The sequence below is a fragment of the Meleagris gallopavo genome, chromosome 19, assembly GCF_000146605.3.
Source record: "Meleagris gallopavo isolate NT-WF06-2002-E0010 breed Aviagen turkey brand Nicholas breeding stock chromosome 19, Turkey_5.1, whole genome shotgun sequence".
Lineage (NCBI taxonomy): Eukaryota > Metazoa > Chordata > Aves > Galliformes > Phasianidae > Meleagris > Meleagris gallopavo.
The window spans coordinates 5,605,443-5,631,549 of NC_015029.2; the positions used below are offsets into that span (position 1 = coordinate 5,605,443).

At 43.6% G+C, this 26,107-nt stretch overlaps 1 protein-coding gene across 15 annotated transcripts in view; it reads right to left on the reverse strand.

Moving 5' to 3' along the window:
- FNBP1 (formin binding protein 1) overlaps positions 1–26,107 on the reverse strand; it is an 87,057-nt gene that overhangs the window by 47,704 nt on the left and 13,246 nt on the right. For 12 of the 15 annotated variants that reach the window (XM_031556194.1, XM_010720892.2, XM_019621453.1 and 9 more), the window contains exons 1-4: positions 21,394–21,591; positions 12,948–13,063; positions 8,568–8,624; positions 5,884–6,031 (exon numbers count right to left, since the gene is read on the reverse strand). In XM_031556194.1, coding sequence (XP_031412054.1) covers positions 5,884–6,031; positions 8,568–8,624; positions 12,948–13,063; positions 21,394–21,576 — 504 coding nt within the window. In that variant the 5' untranslated portion in view covers positions 21,577–21,591. Of the gene's footprint in view, positions 1–5,883; positions 6,032–8,567; positions 8,625–12,947; positions 13,064–15,638; positions 15,765–18,447; positions 18,538–21,393; positions 21,592–26,107 lie in introns of those variants that run through there. The other 3 variants (XM_031556198.1, XM_031556196.1, XM_031556199.1) reach the window with 3 other exon arrangements.

Below are 26,107 nucleotides of genomic sequence, written 5' to 3' on the forward strand. Positions count from 1 at the left end.
ACGTGGTGATTGAGCAAACAGGAACTCAACAAATGATTCAGCAAATGGTATGGAAAACTACCATCCCAGTTAGTCATGCACATTACAGTAATCAATTTAGAATAGTTGATATAATACAGACTTTTTTCCTCCTCCAAATTGAACAGCCAAACTGATACACCCTAATCAGGCTTTCCATTTAAAGCCTTTCAGATCACAAGCGAGATACCAAGGTAATGAATCACACTCCAAGCAGCCACTCAGACATTTCCAACAGTGGTGCTGGTTGTTTAAGTGCTGCGGTTTTCTCCAGACTCCTTTCTACATTCACAGCACTGGAAATCCACATGAAAAAGCAGTTCTGGATTAAAAAAAATAAACATCTGTGAGGCAGGTTTAATAAAATCAGCGGTACGGCAGGTTACAAAACCTGCACGGAAGAAAATCGAGGGAGCATGTAACGAGGATAAGGCTCTAAACCCTTCACTCGCACAAAGAGCTGCAAGCACGCCAACTGTTAATAAAATACCACAGTGAAAGGTTTGTTTTTGATAGCGTTCATTACTTTATCTCCCCAAACCACCTTTTAATCTACACTTAAGAGACTTACACTTGCAATCACCATGCCAACATTGAGATTTTCCTGAAAACTACTTTATCCAAGTATTAGACCTACTAAATAGCTTAAAACACAGCAGCAAAGTCCAAGCCACGCTGGCTATGTGACCACAGCTGTCCTTTTTCCTTATGCACTGAAGCACAACGTCCTCAGGATGCTGAGGGTGCTCTGAGCAATGGCCACCCACGGCCAGGTGCCTCCATCCATGACTACGGACACTCTAAAGGATCCCAGCTGAAGGAACGTTTTGCTGCAGTACAGTAAAGGAGGAGCAGGAAATCCAGGCAACAACCAACTGTGTGCCAAGCATCTCATTTCTAAACCAGGCCATACCAGTCGGTGCGCTCTCCTCGTCACCATGCTGCATTTGTAACAGCTGTGGAGAAACCCCGGCTGCTGCGCAATCAGGACAAAACTCTCATTGACTTTTGTTGGGCTCAGATTTCATCCATGCTGATGAAAGCCCTGGGAGCAGCTAGCGAGTCACCTACAATAGAACGCCTGTTACTGCCAACACCACTCTAAGAAGGAGCAGGGGGAGACGTTTGCCAAGTTTTCTTGGTACCCACAAGGGCTGATAGAGCCACAGACTCACGGGGCAGACAAGAAAAGCGTGGTAGAAGATGACTTATCTACTTTCTTTGAGAGACCCTTTGAGAGCGTTCCAAGAAAAGCAAGATGTACTTACAAGTATCTTACACTGAACCACGCAACGCAGTGATTTTGCTGAGGAGCTCCTGGGCAGTGTTAAATGAAAGGACTGCCTCAGCCACTCAGAACACCGGCGTGACAGCAGGGCTGATGGTGCTGGAACCAAAACCCAACCACAGGGAATAACTGACTTATGGAAGGCTTAAAAATATATATATATTTAAAAATTTAAGCCTTGCTTTTCTTAGGGAACAGCAGTTGACTGCACAGTTAGATTTAAGACCTGCACGTTAGCATCTGTTTAAATTATAAAAATAAAGATGAGACAAATATATATATTATACACAATACAGTCAGAAAAACTATTCTAGTTTGTTTATACGCAGAGCATGCTGTTCATCTGACAAGATCCTGTTCAAGAATTTAAGAGAGATGATATAGCACAAGGCCATTTCATTTTCCCTTCTGTTTTCCACGTTCAAACTAGAGTGCATGTGCAGAAACCAGTTACCTTTGACTTTTTGTAACAGGCATCCTAAGCTCATAAGAATGGACAATATTAAGTCAGCCCTACCAATGTACTTCCTGATCTCTATCAAACTATCTACGCTTTTGTCACAAATGATACTTAAAATAATGACCAGTGACAAAAGCATTGATAGAGACGGAAGTCAGAGAACATTATTTTTTCCTCCATTTTCCCAGCTTAATTCGCAGAAAACCTTGACAAATGCTTTTCCTTTCCTGGCAGCAAAGATAGGAAATAGCCTCTTGAGAATTCGTTGTTCCCAAGAATAACAACATGGTCTTGAGGTCCTGCCATTCTCATTGGTGATAACGTAGTTCATCACAGTTTCTTCTTAGTGTTGTGACACAGCCTCCTTCTCCTGTGCAGTCTTCAGAGTGAAGATTATTCACCTCAACTCCATAACTCTGCTGAAACAAGTTTGAATCTGAACAAAGCTGACGTTAATTCAGTTGTCTCCTGGAGTGGTGCATGCCAATGAGTCACACACTACCAGGACTATGTTTCTCAGGCTCTAAAGACTCCATTAGTGCACCAGACAAACAGAACCAGCTGATCATGCCTACCTGGAAATGTGAACAGGGACAATAAGGAGCATAAAGCTTGAAGACACCAACAATGTCTACAGTAACTTGCAGGTTTGTGGTCCATTGTCACACCCTTACCCTTGCTGAGGTCACACTGCAAAGCTGGGTACCTTCTCAGAATGTCCCATAGTGTCCAAAGTTTTCTTTCAGGTCATCAACAGTCCCTGCAAGCTTCTACCTGGCAACATAACTTACTATTTGTTCCTAATTTAGATACCCTATTTAAGTTAAATACCTCTACCCCCATTCATTTGGGCCATAAACTGTAAGTTGTAACTGAACAAAAGCTGGGGAAAGCTCAATTTGAATGCAGTCAACCCAAAGTTTGAAGCATGGCAAAGCATTTCCTTTAAACACATCTTCTCCTCATCCTACAGTCTTCTTTGTCTATTGAGTTTGTAATTTCTGGAAGACAGCAACATTTTTCTGCATCTCTGCAGCACAAAATGCAGCTGTGCTCCAAACAAAGGCCTAAAGCACATCCATAGCTCAGAGTGGAAAATCCATTGTGCACATGACAGGGCTGTATTCTGCCATCCCGTTTCATGCTTGCACAGTGCAACACTCCATGAGAAATCCTGCTGAAAACCACAGGACTATTAGCAGAACAGGGCACTATTCAGAATGAATGAATGCTGCAGAATTCCTCCAATTATTTACTTTTCATCAACACCTGAGAGTCTACAAGAAACAGAAAGCTCTCTGACACGTACACCCCCAGTATGAATGCACACAGGGAGGGTGCATATGCTCCACTATGAAGAACCAGACCATTTTTGCCCCTGCAGTATCCATAAGGATGCATTCATTCCCTGCTCTGCTTCTATCCTGACACAAAATGGAACGTATTGACACCGGGTAAATTCTCTCCCAACCACAGGGTCCCAGTGCTGCACCAGTTCAGTCTGCAGCAGACCTGCTGGCTTGCACTTTACTTTCAGGCTCGATTGCATGGAGCCAGCCAATGCCCGAGGGGAGGAGGAGGTAGAGGTGAAAGCAGAAGCAGTAACAAGAGGGATAGTTCATGACTCCCAAATACATTTTTAGCAAAGTTGATGTGAGAGCAGTGGCTAACTAGAGACAGAGAGCAGCTGCTGCCAGAGAGGACTGAGTCAGACCCAGCTTGTGAGCAGAGTTCTGAAATCAAAACTGTCCCAGAAATGAATGTGTGAGTCTTTATCTAGAGACATTACAGCATTGAGGGTCTTCTTTAGCCAGAGTTGAGAAAATACCTAAATTATCTCTCTTGAGAAACCTGGAACTGACATTCCAGCTTGAAAACAGGCAATAAGATCCTTGCTGAAGATAACACAATAGCATGTGTTGTCTAAGAGCAAGAGATTCCAGAAAGAAGTGAAAGTGAGGAACTGTACTTTTAAGAGTTTCACTTCACTGGAGAGCAGGGAAGAACTGAAACAGCACAGGGAGTTCTCCATCTTGTGTACAGACAATGTAGCTAAAGAGGAGGCAGGGTGGATGCTGAACTCTGCAGAGACAAAACACAGCCTGATGCAGGGCTAACGTCAGTGGGGGCTCTCCTATGGAAGAAGAATGCACAGCAAAATAAAATTGAACTTGAGACTGACATTGCTCTTTTTTACAGGTATTTAGACACTTGAATACTCAATCCAAATGATACAAGACTGAAGAAGAATGTGAGTCTTCCAATTCCTCTCTGTGGTCCTAACCTCAAGAAGGATCACCTTTTACTTACAGCAGCTTCTACATAACAGCTGATTACGTATCAAACATTGATCATGAGAGCTCTGCCAGCAACGTTTCTAGAAACTCCAGGCTATTCATCAATTCGTATCTCATGAGGTTTTGCCAGAGCATCAGACCTGTGATATTCCCACAACAATCGCCGTGCGGATCCGAGTGTGATTGATGCATTTGTGTTTTATGATATGAAATATGCCTGGAGGGAGAAGCAATTTCCTTTTCAACACCATTTGCTCGCAAATGATAAGTCCAAAGGAATCAGACAAGGATTCATAATTCACACAGTTCATACTCATGCTACAAGAACAAAACAAGCAACCATGACTGACAGCTGCCTTCTGCTAAAAGCTGACTTATCACCAACAGCGGGTAAACAGACCATCAGATCCTTTTTGCTGTTCCTATGGTGCATTGCTGGACTGATATTAAAATGATTTGCTTGTCATTCATGCTGCGAGCCAAACTTAAAATAAAGCTCTACAAATAAAACAAACAAGCAATACAGTTAGTGCTTGCATTCTTTACAAGATACCAAGCCCCTCATAATTCCATCTAACATCTAATAGGTATCCCAATCACTTTATAAATCCTTCTAATTTAAAAATCAGGTAACAAAATTAGAAGTGACAGGCAAACGCCATACAGATTGTTTTTTCTTTTGTGGCTTTGCATATTGTACGGAATTCACCCAGAACAAAAGGTCACAGAAATGGCTGAGGTCACTCTCCTATCCCAGCTATATGCAAAACATACTTCCATGCTGCTGGCCAAATATGCCCCTGAAAGGCCACACACCATTCTGCAAATGAAAGATATGTCTATATTCCATTGCAGACTTATTCTCATACTAAACTTGGGAAAATATGGACATTTTCAGACTCGAGTCTTGCAAAGCACTTCAATGTACCCTTAATGCTTACTGGGGCTATTTACAAATGCTTACGTTTTTGCTGGACCAGCGAGAGTACTTTTCACTTTGCAATAGTTTGGTTATTGGAAATGAGAGATGTGGTCTGATGCCCCTTGCCTGCTGAACTTTGCTTGGCTATTTTATATCTGGCTTACAAGTATTTTTAACAATAATGCTTACAAACAGCATTTTATGCCCACTCATTCCAAGGACAGGAGTTCAAGGCAGGGAAAAAAAGCCATCACATCTCAACTAAATGCCTTCCAGTGTTGGTGACATGCAAATTTATCAGCTTTAAACATTCATGGTGGCAGGCATAAACTAGACGGTGGGCTCATCAACTACTATTTAAAATAAAGTACTAACAAACTCCTAATTTCAGCAATCTTGAAAGTGACAGGTTGAAAGAAAAAGATTCCTCACTATCACCAAAACAAAGCAGACCCTCTAGTTCTTAAAAACAGACGTCTAACGGGAAAGTTTGGTTGATCAGATCTGGTTGAGAAGCAAGAAAACATGAATCAACTTCCTATTAATTGTCTCAATAGGTTTAGTAATACAGCTTCTCTGTTTATTTCATGCTTCACATGGTGCTGCTGGACTCTTCCCTACACAAGCTTTTGGCCAGCAGAGCCTTAAGCACAGATGGATCTCTGACCTTATTTAGCAGGCATTCTCCTGAAGGCGTAGCTGTCTGATTTTATAACATATAATTCAAACGGTCCAGCGATTTGGCCAGGGCAGTAACCCACTTTTTTAATGCCTGGTTCATTAACGAAGCTCGTGTTTATTAACTGCAGATTAATTTTGCTTAACATTGAACTCCGCTACCACTAATTATCTGTCTTACATAGCAAGCAATTGTGAATAATAAAAAACATTCAATTACCGATTTCCTCTCTTGTTTCAGCTCCTGCACATAGCGAGTTAACTCTCCAATGATAAGAGAGGTCATGTTCTCTGAAATGACCTCATGCTGTCCGGCATAGTCATTCATTTCATTTAAAGTGGCTAGGAAGGCTCTAGTTGATGTGTACCTGCAGAGGACAAAAATGCATTTTGCTTTTAGTCCCTTTCTTTCCAGAAATACACGCTGAAAAGGGAGGTTGAATCCTTCTTAAACATCTACAATTGCTGCATGAGACTAAATACGGATTAGCACAGTTTCACATGAAAGAATTTTTCAAAAGAAAGCTTTCCCCAAACACTGGCAGTTGTCTGATAAATTTATCTTGATTTAGACAGTTTGACATCAGCTCTTAAAACACAGCACTTTCAGAGTGCCAGATGTTTTATCAGCACAGCTCTGGGACTTCACTGCACTGATCTTTACTCACCATTTTTGAGTTACACTCTTCCAAGCCCTGCACTCCACGGCACAGAGTCACCAATGTCCCCTGCCTGGCAAAATCCAACCTGAACAACCAGCCTTTGGTAGCATACTGCAGAAAAGACAACTTTTCCAAGTGCCAACTGGATGTAGATTAGCTATAATACACAAACTTTTCAGAAAGATAGTGAGTTCACTGACCACGTGTTCGCCATAAACCCATACATTTTATATTTAAACCTTCCATTGCAAGGTTTATTTTTTCATATTAGATAATCTCCAGCACGACATTTCATCTATTATTTAAAGGGAGAAATGAACATCTGTGCACACAGTTTCAAAAACAGCAGATTATGTCACTGGTCCATTCAGCAGTGAGCCAGCAGAGCTGCATTTAAATTCCTCTGCTTGTGCTGGTCAGCTGGAAGACAGCTGCTCTGAAGCACTGCACTTGTACATACTAGCAAAACTATTAATATTAACAGCAGTCACCTGCAATAAAAACATCTTTAGGTGAACATCCAAAGAAAAAGGGGAGAGGTTTAGAGGAATGGTATGACTGGGGATAAAAGGCATCAGAGAAATAAAAGAAAAAACAGGAAAAAGATACCTAAGAAAAGGGATCCAAACCAATTTTAAGCAGCTACATTCACAGCCAAGCTGTGGTGCCTCAAGAGACATCCCAGCTGCAAAAGATAGGGGATCAAAGACAGAACTGCAGGCTGACAGTAAGCTTGAAAACAGGATTTCAGACCAACTGAATGCAGCATCCAAGGCACCCAAAGGCTACATGACAAACCCCAGACGTTATTTAGAGACACAGGGGAAGCACGCTGAGGTGAGCACCCCATTTAAAAGGTCAAAGGATACACAATCTTTTGTGTCGCATCACGTGAGTCATTTAGCTGCACTACCCTTTTACAGCAGATGAAGATGTGTTAAAAAAAAAAAAGCCACAAAACCTAGTAGTAAAACTCAAAATTATTGAGTGAATGGTATCAAAATACACTTATGGTATCCAAAGGCACATTTCTTCCTAATCCCAAGTAGAAATAAAACAGCCATTGTGCTGGTAATATGAGCTTCCTTGTGTAAACATCAGTGTTTTAGGAAACAATAGCATCAATAACTGATTCCCACACAACGTTACTAAAAATAAATCAAAAGCAAAACGAAAAGGCCGTTGTGTTGGTTAATATGAATGACTCGAGTGGCTGTACACAGCAGGTGGGAAGGGGTCCTGACCCCAAAGTCTAAATTAGTATAACCAAAGAGTTGGACTTGAATCCAAACTCACGTGAAATGTTTCAGATTTCAAGGTCAAGGGTTCAAGTCTGCTGCTAGACTTTAAAAAAGCAGATCAGCCTCCTGCTGTAAAGTGCTGCAGGGTCAGAATGTTCTGTGGTGCCTTCATTCAGAGCTGATGAATTACAAAACACTGAAGCGGAGGAATTTTAGAAAAAGTCAGAGTGCTCCAAGGAAAAGGTTTCAACTCTGACATGTAGCCCATCCACTGGAAAGCTTCTCTTCCAGAAAGTTCTCTTTACAGAATAACTTTGATCAAGGGAAGGAATGCTTTTCATGGCACAGTTTACTATCATCCATATGCATTTCCAGTGTCACAGAGCAAAGGAGCTGTGCTTTGACACTGCAGTTGCTGTCTGCAAATGCTACGTCAGTCCCAGGCCATCAGGGAGACACAATCTGAACCTAAATCAGAAGCAGGTAGATGGGTGATGCAGCATCCTTCAATGGCTGCCAGTCATGTGTTCCTCCGTTCCAGGAGGCTGCCTGCACAAACTGCAGCTCCTACCCTTCAAGAGCCAGCAACTTCTCTTGTGGTGTTATAATATGATCCTTTAAGTAATATACTAATCTGCCTTGTCAGTCATCTGAGTAATTTAATACTTGCACAGGCTGCCCAAGTTTCATGCTAAAATTAACAGTGGCTTCTGATGCTGCTGGAGCTAATCAGAGTTTGGGCATCCACCTCAAAGAACCAGGATTGAATAGTATGCCTTGAAGATTTTAAGGTACATAGAAAAAAAATAAGAGACAGTACCCAGAACATTTAAAGGGAACTGAACAGTTACTGGGCAAATCCAAACTTCCTTAAAACTCCACTCCCCAATAGCAGGAACCTCTGTGTTGCATTGCTGGACTGGCCAAATCCCAGCAGGTGACAGAGCCTTCTCCCCTTCCTCTAGCATGCATGCTCACCTAGCAGTACCTCATGAACTCACCTGTACTCTTCCTCTTCTTTGGAGTTCTTTTTGGGTTGATATTTCTTTGAAAGATTCCTAAAATTAAAAACAAATACAATTAAACATCCCCTTCAAACTAAGTGGATGGTTCTTGCACGCACACACAGACGCTTCAGTTTTGGTTTGCCTTCCCCAGCTATCTGCCCTGTCAGAGAGTGGCTGTATTGCAGCAGCACCTGCAGGGCCCATCCATGTCTGTGCTTCAGTTTGCATAACTGCAGCAAGTTCTGGACCTGAGAAATTCATAAAGTCAAGCTCCAGTTCTGCTGAAACACGAGTCCCGTTCACTTTACAGTCCTCTCACTGATCCTTAGACAGCCGTAAGAAGTGCACCCAGCAGAAGGTGCTATTCCATGCCCAAAGCAGCCAGCTCAGTGTGCTGCCATTTCCTGCAGGTGACACTTGGGACAAAGCAAGCCTGCTCATCTCCTGCAGGATGCTTCCAAGGAAGAGAAGCAATCTTAGTAAAGCTGTGAGAAGCTGCACCAGGATCATTTTGTGATCATTAAGTCATGCTGGCAGAAATTCGATTATCCCAACTAGCAGAGATGACTGCATCTCACCACTACATATCCAACTAATGATTCCATTTTAAAATACTGATATGCTTTTCTAGTGATTGTATCTTGAATAAAGAAGTTGAACATAACTCAGTTAGCACATCTACCTTACAACATAGCTTTCATTTTCCTAGAAGTTAAAAGTGAGCCCCCAGTCAGCAGCAAACCTAGGCTGTAAAGGACGTGCACTGTCTGCCCATCACTCAGCACACCTTGCTGATGCTTAAAGCTCAGAATTACAAGGCATACTTAGACTACAGCAAACTCCACACACGTTTTAAACAATGCAAACCTGAGAGCTGCCAAATCCTACCCAGCAGTTAAGATCTTTCCGTAGCACTGGGATCTCCTGCACTCTAAACTCAGCCTTAGTCCTTTTTGCTTTCCTGCAGCCTCTGTTACCTCTCTGTGAAATAGGAACCATTTGTTTTAACTTTACAACTTGTTTTTACTGATTCCAAATGACATTCAAGTGGTATTGATGGCATCATTTTCGGAGGGACTATGAAGTGTCGCTGGCCTAGATATGGCAAACTCTTTGGAGAACTCCCAGAACGCATCTCACTGAAAAACAAAACAAAGCACACCACTGCTAACCCTGCTTTTTCAGGGATGTAACCCAATCCCTACTGCATGCTGTTTTTACTGCTAACTGGGAAACAGGAGGTCCTCCTGCCTCACATTTCTTACTCGTGTTTTTTTCCCCTATGGAATTAAGCAGCATCTGCCCAAACAGAGCAATAGCCAGAAAGCTGTCAGACTTGCACAGACACGTGTTCCTCAAAACATAAGCACTCCTCCTGGGAGGGCCCCAAATAAGCATCTCCATTCCAGCCCGTGCCTTCTCTGAGAAGAGGATGTTCTGAACAAGGAGCTTTTCTCTAGTTCTGTGTACAGCAGTTTCAATTAAATATCAGCACAGTATTGTGCAAACTGTTCTGCGAGGTCACAGTAAGCCTTACAAAAACTGTATGCAGCACAGAAAGGCCTCCATAAATCTGCTTAAAGAGGAAAGTAAAAAACAAGGAAACACATTGAAGACTGCACGATAAGGTATTTTCACACACACAAAATGCATGCCTCCCTTCATTCACTATTGTGCCACCCAGTTAATTCTGACATACAAACTATTGTCTTCTGAGCTTCTGTAGGTACAGAAATGCTGCTGGGCTGGGGTAAAAACCAGCAGGAAGTATGTGCTTTCACAGGAAAAGAATTTAGAAAATATAGTAAGGATTAGCAGCTCGGTTAAACATCTTATTGGTTTCTGTGTGCTTTGTAATGCACTCAAAAAAACATGTGTTCTATTTATTTGGACTTAATTATGTTTTTCCTCTGCTTTTTTCCCCCCCCATCAAAATAGTATGCAAGGCTTTAACCAGGATGCATACAAAAAAACCAGAAGTGATACTGAATCCAGAAGTGATACTGAATCACTTAAGAGCCAGTATGACTCCCACATGCTGAAGTTCAGCATGCAGTTCTACTGTGTCATGGCCACAATATTGGTACTTCCCAGGTTCAAGCTCATAAAGCAATGACCTTCAAATCTAACTGTGATTAAAGAAGCAACTAAGACATAAGAGGACAGATCAGCAATAAAATAGCAATTCAGAAAAGATTGTGCTAGCCTGTGCACCTGCCTCTGATTCACATTTGTTTGCCTTTCATTCAGCATCACTCTTCTGCCCTTCCAGCTTGCTTCTTTGCTTCCTTCCTTCCACTTCTTTGACATCTTGTTCTTCCTCCCACTTTATCATACATCAGAGGTTCTTGATTCCCAAAGCATCCTGACACGTAAGGCATTTTTCTTTGGATCTGTCCTCCTCAAAGGACAGATCTATCTATCTACCTATCCATCTTCACATTAGACTTTTGGCACTTTCTGAAGCTCAGTTTGTGTGCAGCAAGCAGCTAGATAAGGAGGACAAGGGAGCACCACTGTCACTGGCAGCAGTGCCCCACACGTCCACATCCAGCTGAAGTTCAAAACAAAATGCAGCAATGAGCGAGCCCTGCACTGCAGCCCTTTTACACTAAATCCATGTGACACACAAAAGGTTTGCCACGGGCTTGAGGAAATTTATTAAAAGCAGATGTATGATTTATTTTTATTTTTAATGGCCAGAACTGTTTTATCTCAACATTTGACAGGTCTGCTTTGGCTTTTTCCCTTTATACTTCAAACTCTCCGATGGCTCCAAACAGCACTGTGTTTCAGGGCTCCTCAAGGATGAATGTATTATTTGTCTTTAAATCTTACCCATGGGGGAAGGCACAAATGTAACTATGAGCACGCAATTAAACATAAAGGGGAAAAAAAGAACAAGGCTAAGTTTGTTCTGGAATTCTGGGACAGAATAAGAGACGAAACTTGGGGGTTCACAGCCTCTGAATATCTTTGTCTGTGACTATCTCCCATTTTCCTTCAACATATTGTTTATTCACTTGATTTCACAATTATGCTCCTTACACCTAAAATTCATCATCCCAAGAAACTCAGAGATTCAAGGGTGTCATCCTCTGTAAGACAGACTTACTCACACAGATACTGTGTCCTGCTTTACTCACACTACGTTTCTTCCAGCTCACTTCGCCTCTGTAATTCAACCTCATCTCCATAGATGTGAGCAATTTGTTCCTGCACAACTCATTTTCAATTTCCTGCTTGTCTATAGCAGATACCCTGGGGAATCCTTGTGGCATTCCCCTGAGAAAGCACATAACATTAAAGGCAGGGCTTTATCAACTACCAGCCCCTAGTAAATAACAGACCATTGCTCATCTCAGGAGCCATTCTAAAAAAAGCATAAAAAAAAAGTTTGGGCTTTTTTTTTTTTAAATAGACATCATGCTTTGTGTGTACACAGATTAACCAGAAGCACAGATCTCGTTCTTGATCAATACTGAGAAGATGGGAGGAGTTTCAATGTACGTAATCACACAGAACAAAAGGTATGGATGTACTGCAGGGGTCAGGAAGTCCTGTGCTCCCCTCCCCAGTTAGCCACCATTCCCACCACTACTCCACTCCTCCTCTCAGGCTAAGAGCCTAGCCACTGTGGGAGGGTTCCTCATCCCCTTTCTTCTCCATTCACCCTGGATCTGATCCAGTTTTCTGGGCAGGTTCACATATCCTCGTATCCTTGCCTACAACCCAAAGTTCATACCAGAAAACACCCAGCGAGGACTTCTAGTAATTTAGCTGCTCAAGATAAATCCACAGGATTTCTGCTCTGGTCACGAGACACATTGCAAGAACTTTAGCAAGACTGTAAAACTGTCAAACTACAAATCTTAGGCTGCAATCTGACTCAAATGCAGACTAAATTCCAAGTGTTGAGACTGACTTTCAGGCCTGCAGTTTCTCTAACACTGTTTATGAGCCTGTCATATAAAAAGAAGAAAAAAAAACCACCCTAAACTTTGTCCTATAGCAAATTATCATTGTGGTGTTGAATTCTTAAACTCTTCAGGATTTATTTGCAGTCATAGTTTCATGGGAAATATTACAATGCTGTCCCCCAAAGCCCAAGCCCTTAACCATGAGTACATCATGAGTAAGCCCTAGGATGCTCCTCAGCCACCCAAATAACTTCTGTTACAAAACACATGATTTTTATCACAGATAAGAACATGATGTTAAATTAAACTTTGCTTTCAGATCTTTAAACTAGAACCATCCTCCGCCTAACAGCAACCATTATAGACGAGCAAATTACGACCACTGCAACATGAATTTACAGATGACCGCAGAACAGATGCAACCCTAAGTGCAGACCTTTGCATGCCAACTTACCTAAGCTGCTTTGCATAGCTGAGTTCAATCTCTGTTCTTTCTTTGACAAACTTGATGTATTTTTCCAGAACATCGATACCCCACTGCGTGTGCTTTTCTAAATTGTCAAACTGGTCCTGCAAGGAATAATAATAAAAATAAGTTTAGTCTCATTGAACCAAAGGAACTAAAAATTATTTCCAAAGCTCACATCACTTTTTATACTGTTATTAATATTTTCCATTACCACAGTTAGACATTTTTTAGCAGCACAGGTTCTTACACCAACAGAAATCTGCATCTTAACATGAGATCAGTAATGCTCTTCATTTTTCATTTCTAAAACACCTCCATTGCAGAAATCCTTTCACCAAACACAATTTTCTAATGCAAACATATAACAAGACAAATGACAAGAAATGGATTCCCTGTCCAGTATTTTATTTTACACTGAAGAGTTCTTAGAAGTTCTGAGAATCTGAGGTCTACACCTAAATATCAGCTCTGATATAAGTCTAAAAAATAGATTTATAGTCCAGCTTTGTCAATGTAATGCTCTTAAATACCATTTAGAACAGGTAGAGCTTTCTACAGAACAGGATTTATTTCCCCCTGCAGCCTCATGATTTGTTCCAAAATAAAAGACAAGCTAACAAAAGATGCCACAAAATTACATTAGTTATGTTTACAGCAAGACTTCTTGTCTGTCGACATCCATATGCAGATGCTGCATTGTTCTTCAGATATTGCTGCCCTCAAAAACACAGTCACACATGTTTCCAATAGAATCTTTTTTCAATCAAAACCATTCCACAAGTCCGTCTGGGATGTGCAAACGCCAAGAGAAATTAAGCAACTCTAAATCCAAATTAATTATCCAAGCCAACTTATTACTGTATGCTGAGTTAACCTAAATTACTTTTTTTTTAATAAATAATTTAGTTACTTCATCTGCACTCAAATTCCATAGGCATCCATTCCACAGAGCACTCCAGAAGTCAATGCTTCCACAACACTTGGAAAACGTTTTAAACTGTGCTATATTGCATACTTATCCTCACCGAACTACAACACAAACCAAGCCTTTAATATCAGCCTGAAATGCTTGGCAGCTGGCTCCATTACGTATTGCAGGGAAAGTAACAAACAGATTTCGTACATCTGTGGCACAGAGGTTAGACTTGCCATGTTCTCCAGCAATGCAAATACAAGGAGGGATTTGGGTCAGATGCTCACTATCACAGCGAATGCTTCTGACAGCAGCAGAGCTGCTTTCTGTGCTCTGAAGATTTGGTCTCGTGATTTCCAGTTTGCACGGCTATCATCAAATGTTATCAAACCAACACAAGCCCACTTCCTTAGAGGCACGAAGTAACACAGTTACTACAGAGCCTGGTTTATGAATCTGCTGCTTTTAAGCAAATACCACTTGCTGCACTGCAGCATTTCTGGTTCTGGCGGTGAATTAAATTGGTATCAGGAAAGAAAACTTCAGCTCTGAGCAAAACAATTGCAAGCAGAAGCTGCTGCTAGCCAACAAAACTGCTTTCGCTCCTTTCTGAAGAGATGAGAGCCACGTTACAGGACGAAAACTTGCAAAGCTATCAAGGAAGCAGCTAAAGCAGCAGGCAGTACGCATGGAGTTGGACATGTGGGCTTTGAGCATCGCCCTGCTTGCTCTGGTTCAGCATAAGGTTTTACTTCAAAGCCAGGCAGCCAAACCAGACGAGGCTTTAGTTTAAATTATGTCAGTTTTAGTTAACCAAAAAGGCACCAGGAGGGGGGACAAAAGCAAAAGGGCAAGTGTATGCATACCGAAATAGCACAGAACTTGTAAGCCTTGTGCTCCAGGAGCCATACGAAATGCCTGAGGGCAACTGAAAAAACTCAAACGACACAGAATAGAACCCCGACTTCCAGCAGTCACCCTTGCACCAAAGGTAACCTCGTTCACTCAAAAAGGACACACATTTTCTGCAGAAAGGGAAGACGTGCACTGAGCCAGCACGTATTTGCATGTAGACAAATCCTTGTTTCAAACAGACTCACAGCTGGGGAGAGCAGAGCTGGGGTACGGCGCAGGGCTCCGCTCACCTCCTCTGCAGTGAGGCAGCAGCTCCTGCTCAGCTTCACGTCCACAGCTCCAATCACTGCTGACTGAGCTGGCGTCAGGAAAGTGCTACAAACGCTGCCTTCTGAAGGCTTCTGCTCGAGAGGCCGTGCAGCTATCCCACGCTCTGCTCTTCCACCATTTACATTATTCAACATAAACACATGCACGTCAAATAAATACCCCATAAAGCAGCCCATTACTGGCAATTTACATACACTCACACACGCTCCCGACTTGTCTCAGGTTGGGGAATCCGTGCACTGCCCCCTCGATGCAAATTAAACCACCCTTATCGCACAGATACACCATAGGAGCTGCAAGAAACGAACTAAGCATCTCACTTTGACTATACCCAAAGAGGAAAGGCCGGGTTCCTGGTAGGATGGGATGCCTTTCAAGGAGATCCTGCCCTTGGAGAGGGCTCAAACAATGCCAAGGACACACGAAGAGCAGGTTCACCCTGGGAAAGCAATCCTGCTGCTGGCTTGTCTACGCCTGGTGCTTTTTAGAACAAAAGTCACCAGCAATGCAAAGCTCTTCCACCACCACCCAGACTTCTCTCAAAGCACCATTTAGATTAAGGAATGAAAAAGAAAAACCTGCAGGCTGTTCCAGGCTGCCGACTCGCTCTGCCCTGCGATGCTGTGGATCAATCTGCCAGGCTGCTTCAGTAGCCTCACTTTGTCAGGCCTGGAGAAAGCGAGCTCCATGCTGAGCAGCGTTGAGGTGAACCCCCAGCAGTGCAGCTGTCAGATGTGCTGACCGTGTGAACATGCTGACTTTCCATTTATACAGCCAACAAAGAAACTCGTCCTGCACCGAGTGGTAACCAGAACAACCGTGACCAGATAACCTGTAAGACCCACCTCTGCTTTCAGGAGCCAAGGCAAAGTGAAATTTAGTTCCTTTCTGAAGACTTGACTAAAGATCATTTTCTATACTTTCAGGTTTGGCCTCAGCATTATTTCAGCAAACCAGCAATGCCCCAAGTGATGCCTTACATCGGGGTCATGTATCCCGTTTTCAGTTCTCTTCTGTGTTCCCTAAGGATGAAATACAGGCAGCAAAACTGGAAGCAGGGGATTCCAAAGGAAAGACGTCCATGTCGTCCTTGTGTCCCCCATCTGCTCAGCGAGCTGAAGGTAGGCAAAAGCTAATGCTAAAGCTAATGAAGCATAGGGACAAAAGAGGGTATGCAATACTTTAGTTGTAAAGGTAACCTTCAATTCGTGGAATTGCAAAATCTCCAGTACGTGCAATTGGTACTAAACAAGAATCTGTACAAAGGAGCTCAGGACAAGCTCTTCATAGCAATTAATCCCAGAAAGAAAAAAAAAGGTATCATGAAGAGGACAATGCTGCAGTACATCAGTTACTACTGTGGTTCACTTGAGCACTTTTAGCTTCAGGTGCTCAGACAGCAAAACTGGATGAGGATCTCTGAACACAAAGCTCAGTAAAGGTGTTCACATCCCAAGGAAGGCCAGGAAGGAGATGGCAGCTCTTAGGGTTGCAACTCCTCCATCAGGTTCCAACAGCTCCCACTGACACCACACGTGCCAGCACAACACTGCATCCTTCCCTGAGCACAAGAAGGGCCCAACACAGAACACAGCCCCCCACAAAGGTCCCACACGGATGGAACTGCAGAGCTGAACACAAGCTGCACCAGACAAACTGCATCCTCACCTCCTTTCGTTGCTTAACATACTCTCCAACGTGCATACAAAAGCACATGCTCAAAAGAGGAGAGAACATCACCAGCTGCATGGGAACCAGCAGAGTGCCCGAAGGCAAAGTGTTTCTGACTTCTTTTCCATTTCCATTAATTCTCTCCCAGTATTTTTATTGCTGCCCAAAGAACTTCATGCTCACGCATTCTTTCTGAAACTCAGCTGCAAGCTTTTTACACCAACAATGCTTAAAATGGAAATAGTTCTGTCTATTTGCTTTTCCTTGCTTTAACTGCTTCTTTAAGCTGTCAAATTCCCTCACTTCTCAGCTATTCTCCTGATGTTCCATCCCCAAACAATGCAAAGTCCCTTGGGAAGAAGAAAAACAGCCATTAAAAAAACAAAAAGGAAATAAAGGAAGCAAAGAAAAGCTCTCTCTCCATTCCTAAGCATCATAACATGGAGTACAACCAATTATTGAGCAATAACACAAATGTTATTCCTGTGGTCTTTTGAAGGGAGTATCTTACTAACCTGATCTCTAGAGAGCTTTCATCTATTGTGAAATCCTTCAGCTCAGGACTCTTTCAAATCCAACGATGCCAAAATTTGTCACCAAATGCCTTCAGCTATAGCAGAAATTAAGAGATGCCTTTGGTCTTTCCCTACGTTCTAACACTCTGCAGCAGGGCTACACATGTGCCCGTGCTCCCAGTGCTTGGCAAGCACTTCTCATACACAGAACAGCTCATGCCATGGAGTCAAACTCTACCGTACAGCAGAAGCTCTGGGCTTTCAGTTTGGTTTCCCGTGCAAACATCATTAGGTCCTCTGCTCAGATCTACGATCAGATCTGGCAGTGTTTGATACCCATAAGCAGGCGATGCTGTCACTCTTCCCATTGCTCCCACAGGTAGCAGCAGTGCCAGGAGTGAGAGCTAACAGCCAAAACAGAGACAAGCAGTGAATGCGAATGCTGCAAATTTGGAGCTACCAACTGCAGAACAAAGCCTCTGTATTTAGCATAATCCTCCTATGTTTCTAATCCAGCAACATAAGAAGAGACACATGATTATTAAAATTAAAAATACTTATTAAGAGTTTTCACTGCCTCAGTCTCCGGGGAATTCCATTTCATTTCCTCCAGAATTACTTGTTTATCCACCCTCCTAAAAAGTACCTAAGAACAGGGTTTTAATTTAATTTAATGCTATTCTTTACCTCTGATTTACACTTTCTCCTCCCCCATTCTTATTCAATTTTTTTTTTTTTTAAACAACAAAACTAAAATCATCTTACTCATTTATTTGGGAAGAATTGAAGATCAAGAACACAGCACGTTATTCCAATTGACTTCCTTTTATAAAGTGCATTTTAACAACTTCAAATCTAAGGAAAAAAAAATAGAGTTGCTGGGTTGTTCACAGGCTCAGTTCAGCCCCACACAGCAGCGCAGTGCTGGCAGAACAGAGCAGAGTTCAGATGCACAGATCCACACACACTACCATGAAGCCACATGCAAGCGTTGCAGCCTTCAGGCAAATTAACAACGAAATGAATACATGAAGCACAGGCTGCTCCTGCAAGAGAAAGCAGAGAGGTGCAGAAATAGGAAAGCAGCAGTGTTTGTTGACTCAGCCACTGCTGAAGAGAGAGAACTTCCCGCAGTGGTCTTGTCAGCTGTGGTCAGTGAGCAACAAGTGGAAGGTGACACACAGGAGCACAGGACACCAACCTCGTGCCTCATGCAGCACCGCTGAGGAAGGCTGGCAGCACTGACACCGCGGCGGGAAGAGGAGAGCATCTCTTCTTGGTTTATGCTCAAACCACGCTGTGCTTCTGTCGGATGTTTTGCATGGGTGATGGGAGAATTAGCTCAGCACATCCGGTTCTCCTTCACAGAACTGTTTATATCGCATTTTGCCTTCCAATTTTCTGTTCACCCGTAATTCATTTTAACCTTCAAATATTAAATTCTTACGGATCTTTCACCTTCAGCAGGCAGATTTCCACCTCATGTAAGCAATAAACGCTCAGAAAAATCAGAGATTTACTCCCTCACCTCCATTTCCTCTTTATCTCCATCCCTTAAACTCATTTTCCATACAGACCAGAAGGTTTTCACTCTTTTATCTCTTTTAATTCTCCCCAGAACCTGATCCAGATGAGAGAAAGAACCAATATTTGTTGCTGTATTTTCAGGCAACTCAGTGCAATCCAGCCAGGTGGGAAAAAAAGCCACCAACCAAGACTGGAAACAGATCATGTTTTATATTGAAATATCTTTTATGTTGCTAGATAAACTCACCTCTAATAGTCCTACTTGTTCCAATAAACACTAGCAATTAAGCAATCTACATTTCAGGCTTAAAAGGCTTGCTGTTTTCTGCACTCTGCTGAAGCTGCAAAACAACCCAAGTTCCAGCACTTACAGCAGGTTTATTTGGGCTTTAAAATAACGCTGCCCCACTTGATGAGTCTGGCCGTGCACAAAGGGTGGCACTGGGGAGAAACCTTGTTAGGGAGACCAACCTCCCCATCCCACCCAACCACCACCCTCCACAAACTCAAGAGTGACCCCTCCTGCCAACGAAGCAGAAGTGCTGTCTCACAGGCAGGTTTTTGCTTGTGTCCTCCCTGACCTGCCTGGATGGAAACCCGGCTGAAGACAAACAGGTACCGAAGGAAAAGTCACTGAGCGTACAGCCCAGGGGAGAGCACAACAACTGCAGTCACGTGGAGGCCAGGCCAGTTCTTGGGAGTATGAGATCATCAGGGCTGACGGGGAGCTGCAATGCTGAGCAAGACGACCCAAAGCTCCACGGGTACGGCTCCAACTGGAACACCAGCCTGTTGTACCAGCACAGCTCACCCGCTATCAGGGGAAGAGATTCAACACCGTGCCCAGAGCCCAGGATCCTGACAGCAAACCTCAGTGCAAAACAAGGCTTAGCGAGGTCTGCAAGCAGGGATGGGACAGAGAGCAGCTCCTCGAGAAGCAGCGCGGGCATCGGTTGGCACCGGGACACCTCCACCTGCCAGGTCGCTGGGAGCACAGCCTGGCTGCTGACATCGGTGACCCACTTTGACACTCGTTATAGAAGCTTTGCAAAACCCAACACGTGGCTCGCAGCAGGAACCTCCCAGTGCGAGTTCAGCTGCTGCTGGCAAAGTTCTCATAAGCTGAGCGCCCAGGTCCCTGCTGAAGCTCCAGCCATGAGCTGGAAGCACTGCTTTGTGTGAGCTGAGCTGGTGCTGGCTTGCAGCTGCCCGGCAGTGGGTGCTGCTGGTAGGACCAGAAACCAGCTGTCTGAGCCCCAGGGGGCTGCTCCTGCCAATCCACAGCCTTCCCCAGCAAAGCCCACATCAGACAGACCCCAAACTCTGCACCTCACCATCCTGGTGTCAAACTGAGCCTTCTCCTCCCCCTCATCCTGCTGTACCCTGCAAAGGATGTGGCGAGGCAGAGCTTGCGGTGCCTTGCTAGCAATGGGGCAAGAGCAGCATGAGCATGCAGGCAGGAAGGAAGGTGAGAGGATGTGCCACTCGAGAGGATGTGGCTGCTGCAGTGGCTGTGGGATGAGACAGCACAGAGCAATGGTGCTGGGGAGGGGACAGGAGATGCGAAGAGCCGAGCTGATGAGCAACAGGTGAAAAACAGCAAGTGAACCAAAGGGAGCCAGACAGAGAGGGACAGCGAGGCTGTCTGTGCATGCAGAAGGCTACCAGAAAGCCTGGCTTTCTTAGAACAGATTGTGATCTGCAGGCCCAGCTGACACACAAAGATGAGCATAACTCCATCTAGTACAGATAAAAATATACAGTTTCATTTTAATTCACTGCCTACGAAGGCCGCACTGTGATGGTACACGCTTGACAAACTCATCTGTTACCAATGGGAGTTGCTTCAAATTAAAGTTGCATACATCTCTTAGGAGAGGAAATGCTCACCTTACGATGTGTCAAAATGTCACATTCTTGGAAACGAACGTTCTAGTTTTCTTCGAATACAGAAAACCTAAGGCTCAAAAACATTTGCATCATTTGTCCACGGTGCTCTTCGTAGATGCCCATGCTGCTACAGCAATTCATTTCCCTCAAATAAGTTTATACATTTTGAGGTTTGAGGCACTGCATGAGCTCGCCACAATGAGAACCATCTGTCACAGACAGACCACTCGGCAGCGAACACTTCTCTTCAAGCATACAATTCCACTTATAAAACACACACAAGAAATCCCAGAATGGGAGAGAGTTTTGTTTCAAAATACATTATAATGTGCAAATTACAACCCAGAATATAAGGGAGCTCTTAAAGATCAAAGTAATAATACCTCAAGTATTGCAAGAAGTAAGGTCAGAAACACCAACTATAGTTCAACTTTTTTCTGTACATGTTCAGCGACTTACACTGCAGATAAGCATGCATGTGCTGCTTTTCCTTTTGGTGGTACCAACTTAAGCTGGCTTATTTCTCATAAACATGGGAGAAAAACAGCAGAATTAAGACCTTAAAATCCAAATAGGTTTCTTCGCTCATTAGCTAAGCAAAGCCTAAGTAAAGGCTGATTACAATTAAGTCCTACTGAGGCCCAGAGAGATGATGCATCTCTATCATTAGCATTAATGATACCCACAGAACTCATTTGAAAAACATAGAGACAAAACAAACAACGCTAACCTCTTCCTTCTGCTTGTCCTGAGGGAAGAGGACTGGGACAAGGACTGCGTTTTGCTGACAGTATCCAGAGCAGCAGACTGAGAGCTGCGCCGACCCCCGGGGATCCGTCCCTCCGTGTGTGTTATAAACAAGAGCTCGGAAAACAGGCAGATTCTGGAGCATCCCCTGCTGCTGGGCCGGCATAAATCACGGGCTGCAGACCCGAGCTGCCTCCCTCAGGAGCTGCAGCATGGTAACAAAGCTAAATACGTCTTGCTGTTGTTCCAGGAAGGTTTTTCAGTTGACAGTGTTGCAACTTTTCACTCTTCCCCAGCACCATCCCACTTCCCCGATTTAACGCGGCCATTCTTGTATTCTGAAGTTATTTGAACAAAGGCACTTCTAGATGTAACCCCCAGTAAATCTCCTGGTGCCTGCCTGTATCTCTGGATTAGCTGTTGACTGATTTTCATCCTTTTTTTTTTTTTTTTTTTCCATTCCACGAATCCCTCCCTCAATAATACCAGCTGTTAAAACAAAGGCCAACGAGATCTCCTGCCCACACAGCTTTCCCTTTGGGCAGTTGTGTGCTAATTATGAAGAACAAACCACACAGCACTGCTGCCCATTGCAGGGGGGACTACAATAGAAAAGCAAACAAGGAGGCTGATGCACTTAAAAAAGACACACACAGAGGCCACTGTGTCCTCCGACAGCAAATTATACACAGTTAGAATATGAGGATCTTATCCACAGGAACAACACTTTGACTCGAAGAGGAATTTTAGGGAAAATAACCAACTTTTGTAAGCCAATGGCACGCTAGGCTCATCGCACGCAACATCAAGCAGCTCTATGGATCCCCAAAGCAGGAGATCTGGTGTAACCCAGCCAGCAGTGCCTGCGTAAGGATAAAGCTGGAACCCTGAGCTTCCATCCCGTTCTGTTTGTTGTCTTTGGAACAGTTACATTTGGGCGGTGTGTTTTTGTTTGTTTTAATAAGATAACCGCTTCAAACAGCATGAGTGAATTTTAAGCTTTGAAAATTAAAAGCCCTGGATCTCTCTACCTAAATATGGCCCACGTGGGCTGTGTATAAAGAGCCCAATGCCTGGTACATCCCATCTCTGATCTCCTCATCTCCATTAAATAATTCAGCTGTCAGGTGGAGAATTGAGCATCTGTCTTAACTCCCTTTTTTACACAGTTTCTAAAGTACCAAAGATATTTTTATTATCTATCTGTATTTTTAATGGAACAGAAGGGCCCTTTCCCCTCTTTGCCACCTCCTGTGGCTGCAGAGCACTCTGCGAGCTGACCGTGGGTCTCACTGTAAGCACGGTCCTTATGGGATGTGTACATTGCAGCTCAAAACAGGATGTTGTAAAGGTGCTGGCATTTTGCACTGCTGGAGGCTGCCACCTCGAATCATTAAATCCTTTCTGTGATTTTTCTTCTGTTTAAATTGGAGAAATGGAGATCAAAAAAAAATAAGGCCCCTTTAAACCACATCACAGCCCTTCCCTATTGCTGTAATTAAAAAGGAAAATCTCAAAAAGAACTGCTTCTTCCTCTCTTTTCCAAATTAAATGGACCCAACAGCTGACAAAGACTAAAGTACTCCTTTTCAGATGAGGTTCAAAAAGCATTTAATATCTGAAATACCACAACATTACAAGTACAGTCCTCGATCCATCAAGGGCCACTTCACACTTAGGACCAAATAAGATTACTGCTCTGCCTCAAGTATTCCTATCTGCCCCTGCATTCCAGGAGGTCTGGCTTCTGTTCTGACCCAAGGAATAGTTTGCGTCCAGAGCAGGAGATTTCTCTATTTCCTTATTTCAGAAATTCACATGACTCAGGAAATCTAATGCACTTCCCATTTTTGCAGGCGATTCTGAGTATATGGCATTTTAAATGTCTGCAAAGCTACACGTAAAGCCAACTCAAATCTTACACACACGGTTGATCACTTCAAAATTGGGGTTTGCTACACAGTTTTTCTTAACTACAATAAGACCCAATGCTTTCTGCAGCTGTGAAATTGGCAACCAAGGCATTCAGCTAACATCCTGCCTATTACCTATTACTTATCTCAGCTTCTGGGCAATGAACTCTTCAGATCAGGGACGAACCCCTGCTGGATGTGCAAACTTTGCACTGCTTCCTTTTGTCTGTATTTCAACACCAGCACCGCTGCAGGCTGATCCTACCTGCATAAAATACTCAAACTCAGCTGAATCCTGAGGTGCCTCTCCTTCCCTCCCCTGCAAAAGACGAGACCACAGAATCCAGCCAAGTCTGACAGACTAAATGATGGCCAAACCCACACTCATGTGGCAACTGCACTGCTCACCTATCTCAGCAGGAATCAAACACTGATCTCTGCGTCACAACATCCGCTGCAATCAAGAAACAAATATCCTCTGTAAGTGACAGTGCCTTTTCCTTTGGAGAGAGACCAGATGCTCATTCTCACATGCCCACTTCTATTCTGTTTCCTTTCCGCTCGCCCTCAGACACTGCGGTACAACTCGCTTCCATTACAACGTGAGCTCATGTCAGAGTCTGGACCTGAAGAAAAGCAATCAGTGTCTAAAGCCCCTCTGAGCTACGCAGGGTCCCCCTGGGCCCCCAGCAGAAGGCTCTCTCAGTAACAAGATCCCAGCAAAAACTAAATGAATGCACCAAAGTAGGTGGAATAAAGAGGGGGAAATACGGCGTAAAACGCCGACCCACGGAAAGCACACAAGGCATTTGTTCAGTAATGAAAACGAATAGCTTAATGAGGCAAATTACCGAACGAGCACCAATTAAATTGCGTTCTGCAATACAAAGGAAAGCTCCCACATACATTTCAGGTCACAGGCAATAGGGCAGCATGCACATGGCCGAGCTGCAGCCCTACGAGGAACGTGCCTGAGCCACTGAGCTGCCCCGGGACCTCCAAGAGGCACAAGACATTCACAAACATCTGACAAGGTAGAAGCAATTCCATCACACAGACACTCAAAGAAACCCCGTTCGTGCAGAGAGCTTGCTTTTTGTTAGATAGGAAAATACAAACGTCCCCTATCCTTAAAGCATGAGGCTGATAAAACATACAGAACTCTAACACAATCATCTCTCTCATCCATACGTGGGAAATGCTCAGCGAGCTGGCATGAAAGCAGCAGCAGCAGAGTTCCCACAGCTCTGGCAGCAGCCCTGCACACCAGGGGCACGGGGACAAACCAGAGGCACGCGGGGAGCCACAGCCCACCAGCATGCCCACAGCCTCCCAGCCTAGGAGCCCTGGTGGACAAAGCTCCAGTTCAGAGCACTAACCAACAGAAACTAAAATTACAGTTTCTAGAAAGTAAGTAGGGCATCTGGTGTGTGTACAAACCTAGCCTGGCTGTCTACAAAACCTCCAAACCAGACAGAACACTTTATGGAAACAAACCAACAATTAGGTTCTCTTTTGACCAATATGACCTGGAAGCCTAAGCATCACGAACAGATAACATTTCATTCCAGGTGATCCAGCATTTTCTGATCCTTTAAATGCAAACTGCTTCCCTCAGCAGGGCCATTCCATTCACATCCTGGACAGGCAAGTCTGGCTGCGCTAAAGGGGGTCATTCAATTTGCTTGAAACAACAACCTCACGTCCTCGGGTTCAACAGAAAGAAATGGATATTTTAGAATACATGCTATAGCAATGATAATGACACCACGATTGAGGTTTTGAACCTTTGTAACGCTTCATTAAGCACGCATCCTCACAACCCTGATGGGAATTGCATCAGGAAGAACCTCTCTGTTAATCTAGCTTCTAAGACAGACATGAAACAAAAGCACCGGCCAAATTACAACAATGCTTAGTGGAGCACAGATTAAAAGCCACTGGGCTGTCACACCAGCCTGACCGCTTCCTGTCCCCCACAGCCCATCCAGCATCACCCACCTGCCTCCATCTATTAGCATGACAGGATGGGCAGCACCGAATGCTTTAACCCCCTTCTCAAACAGACAGTTGTGACAGTTCCGTCGTTTTGGGGTTAGAAAGGGGGTGTTGGTAAATTACACAAAGGAAAAATGAGATAACAGTTCAGTTTCCTACCAGTTCCACTCCAGCATTAAATAGCAACTCACAAACCTCAAATGGCACAATGGAAAGTACGCATCAAAGCAGCAGGCTGACTGCATCCAGCTCATTAACATCACCTAAACGTAAAGACAACTGCTTTGTTACATCAATCCTAGAACTATCTACTGAGATTAAATGCTGATTAAACAGTGCAATAAATGCATCCGTGGCCATTTACATAAAAGCATTAATATGAGCCTTGTATAATAAGGAGCTAAATCAGAGCAGAATGAAACTCCAAGGCCATTAATACCACCAGGAAAAGGTTCTTACGAACTTTGCTAAGCTCAGAATGCAAAACATTTTTCAAATACAGATCTTGACATTCTTTATAAAGCTGGTAAGGCTGCAGCAGGCAGAAAAGAATGTAAAACTCTCTTTTAAGTAGTTTAGAACCAACAAAGCTCCTGGTATTTTAGTGACACTGCAGACTCTCGTAACACTGAGGGCATTTAGAAGTGCTAGCAAATTAATATGCTGCACCAATTCATTTGGTGAACAATCTCATTCAGATCTTAAGCTGCTTGTCCTGTGTTCTGAATGTGTTAGCAGGCTGAAAAATGCGAGGTGCCAAAGACATTTTCTGAAAGAGTGCTACAG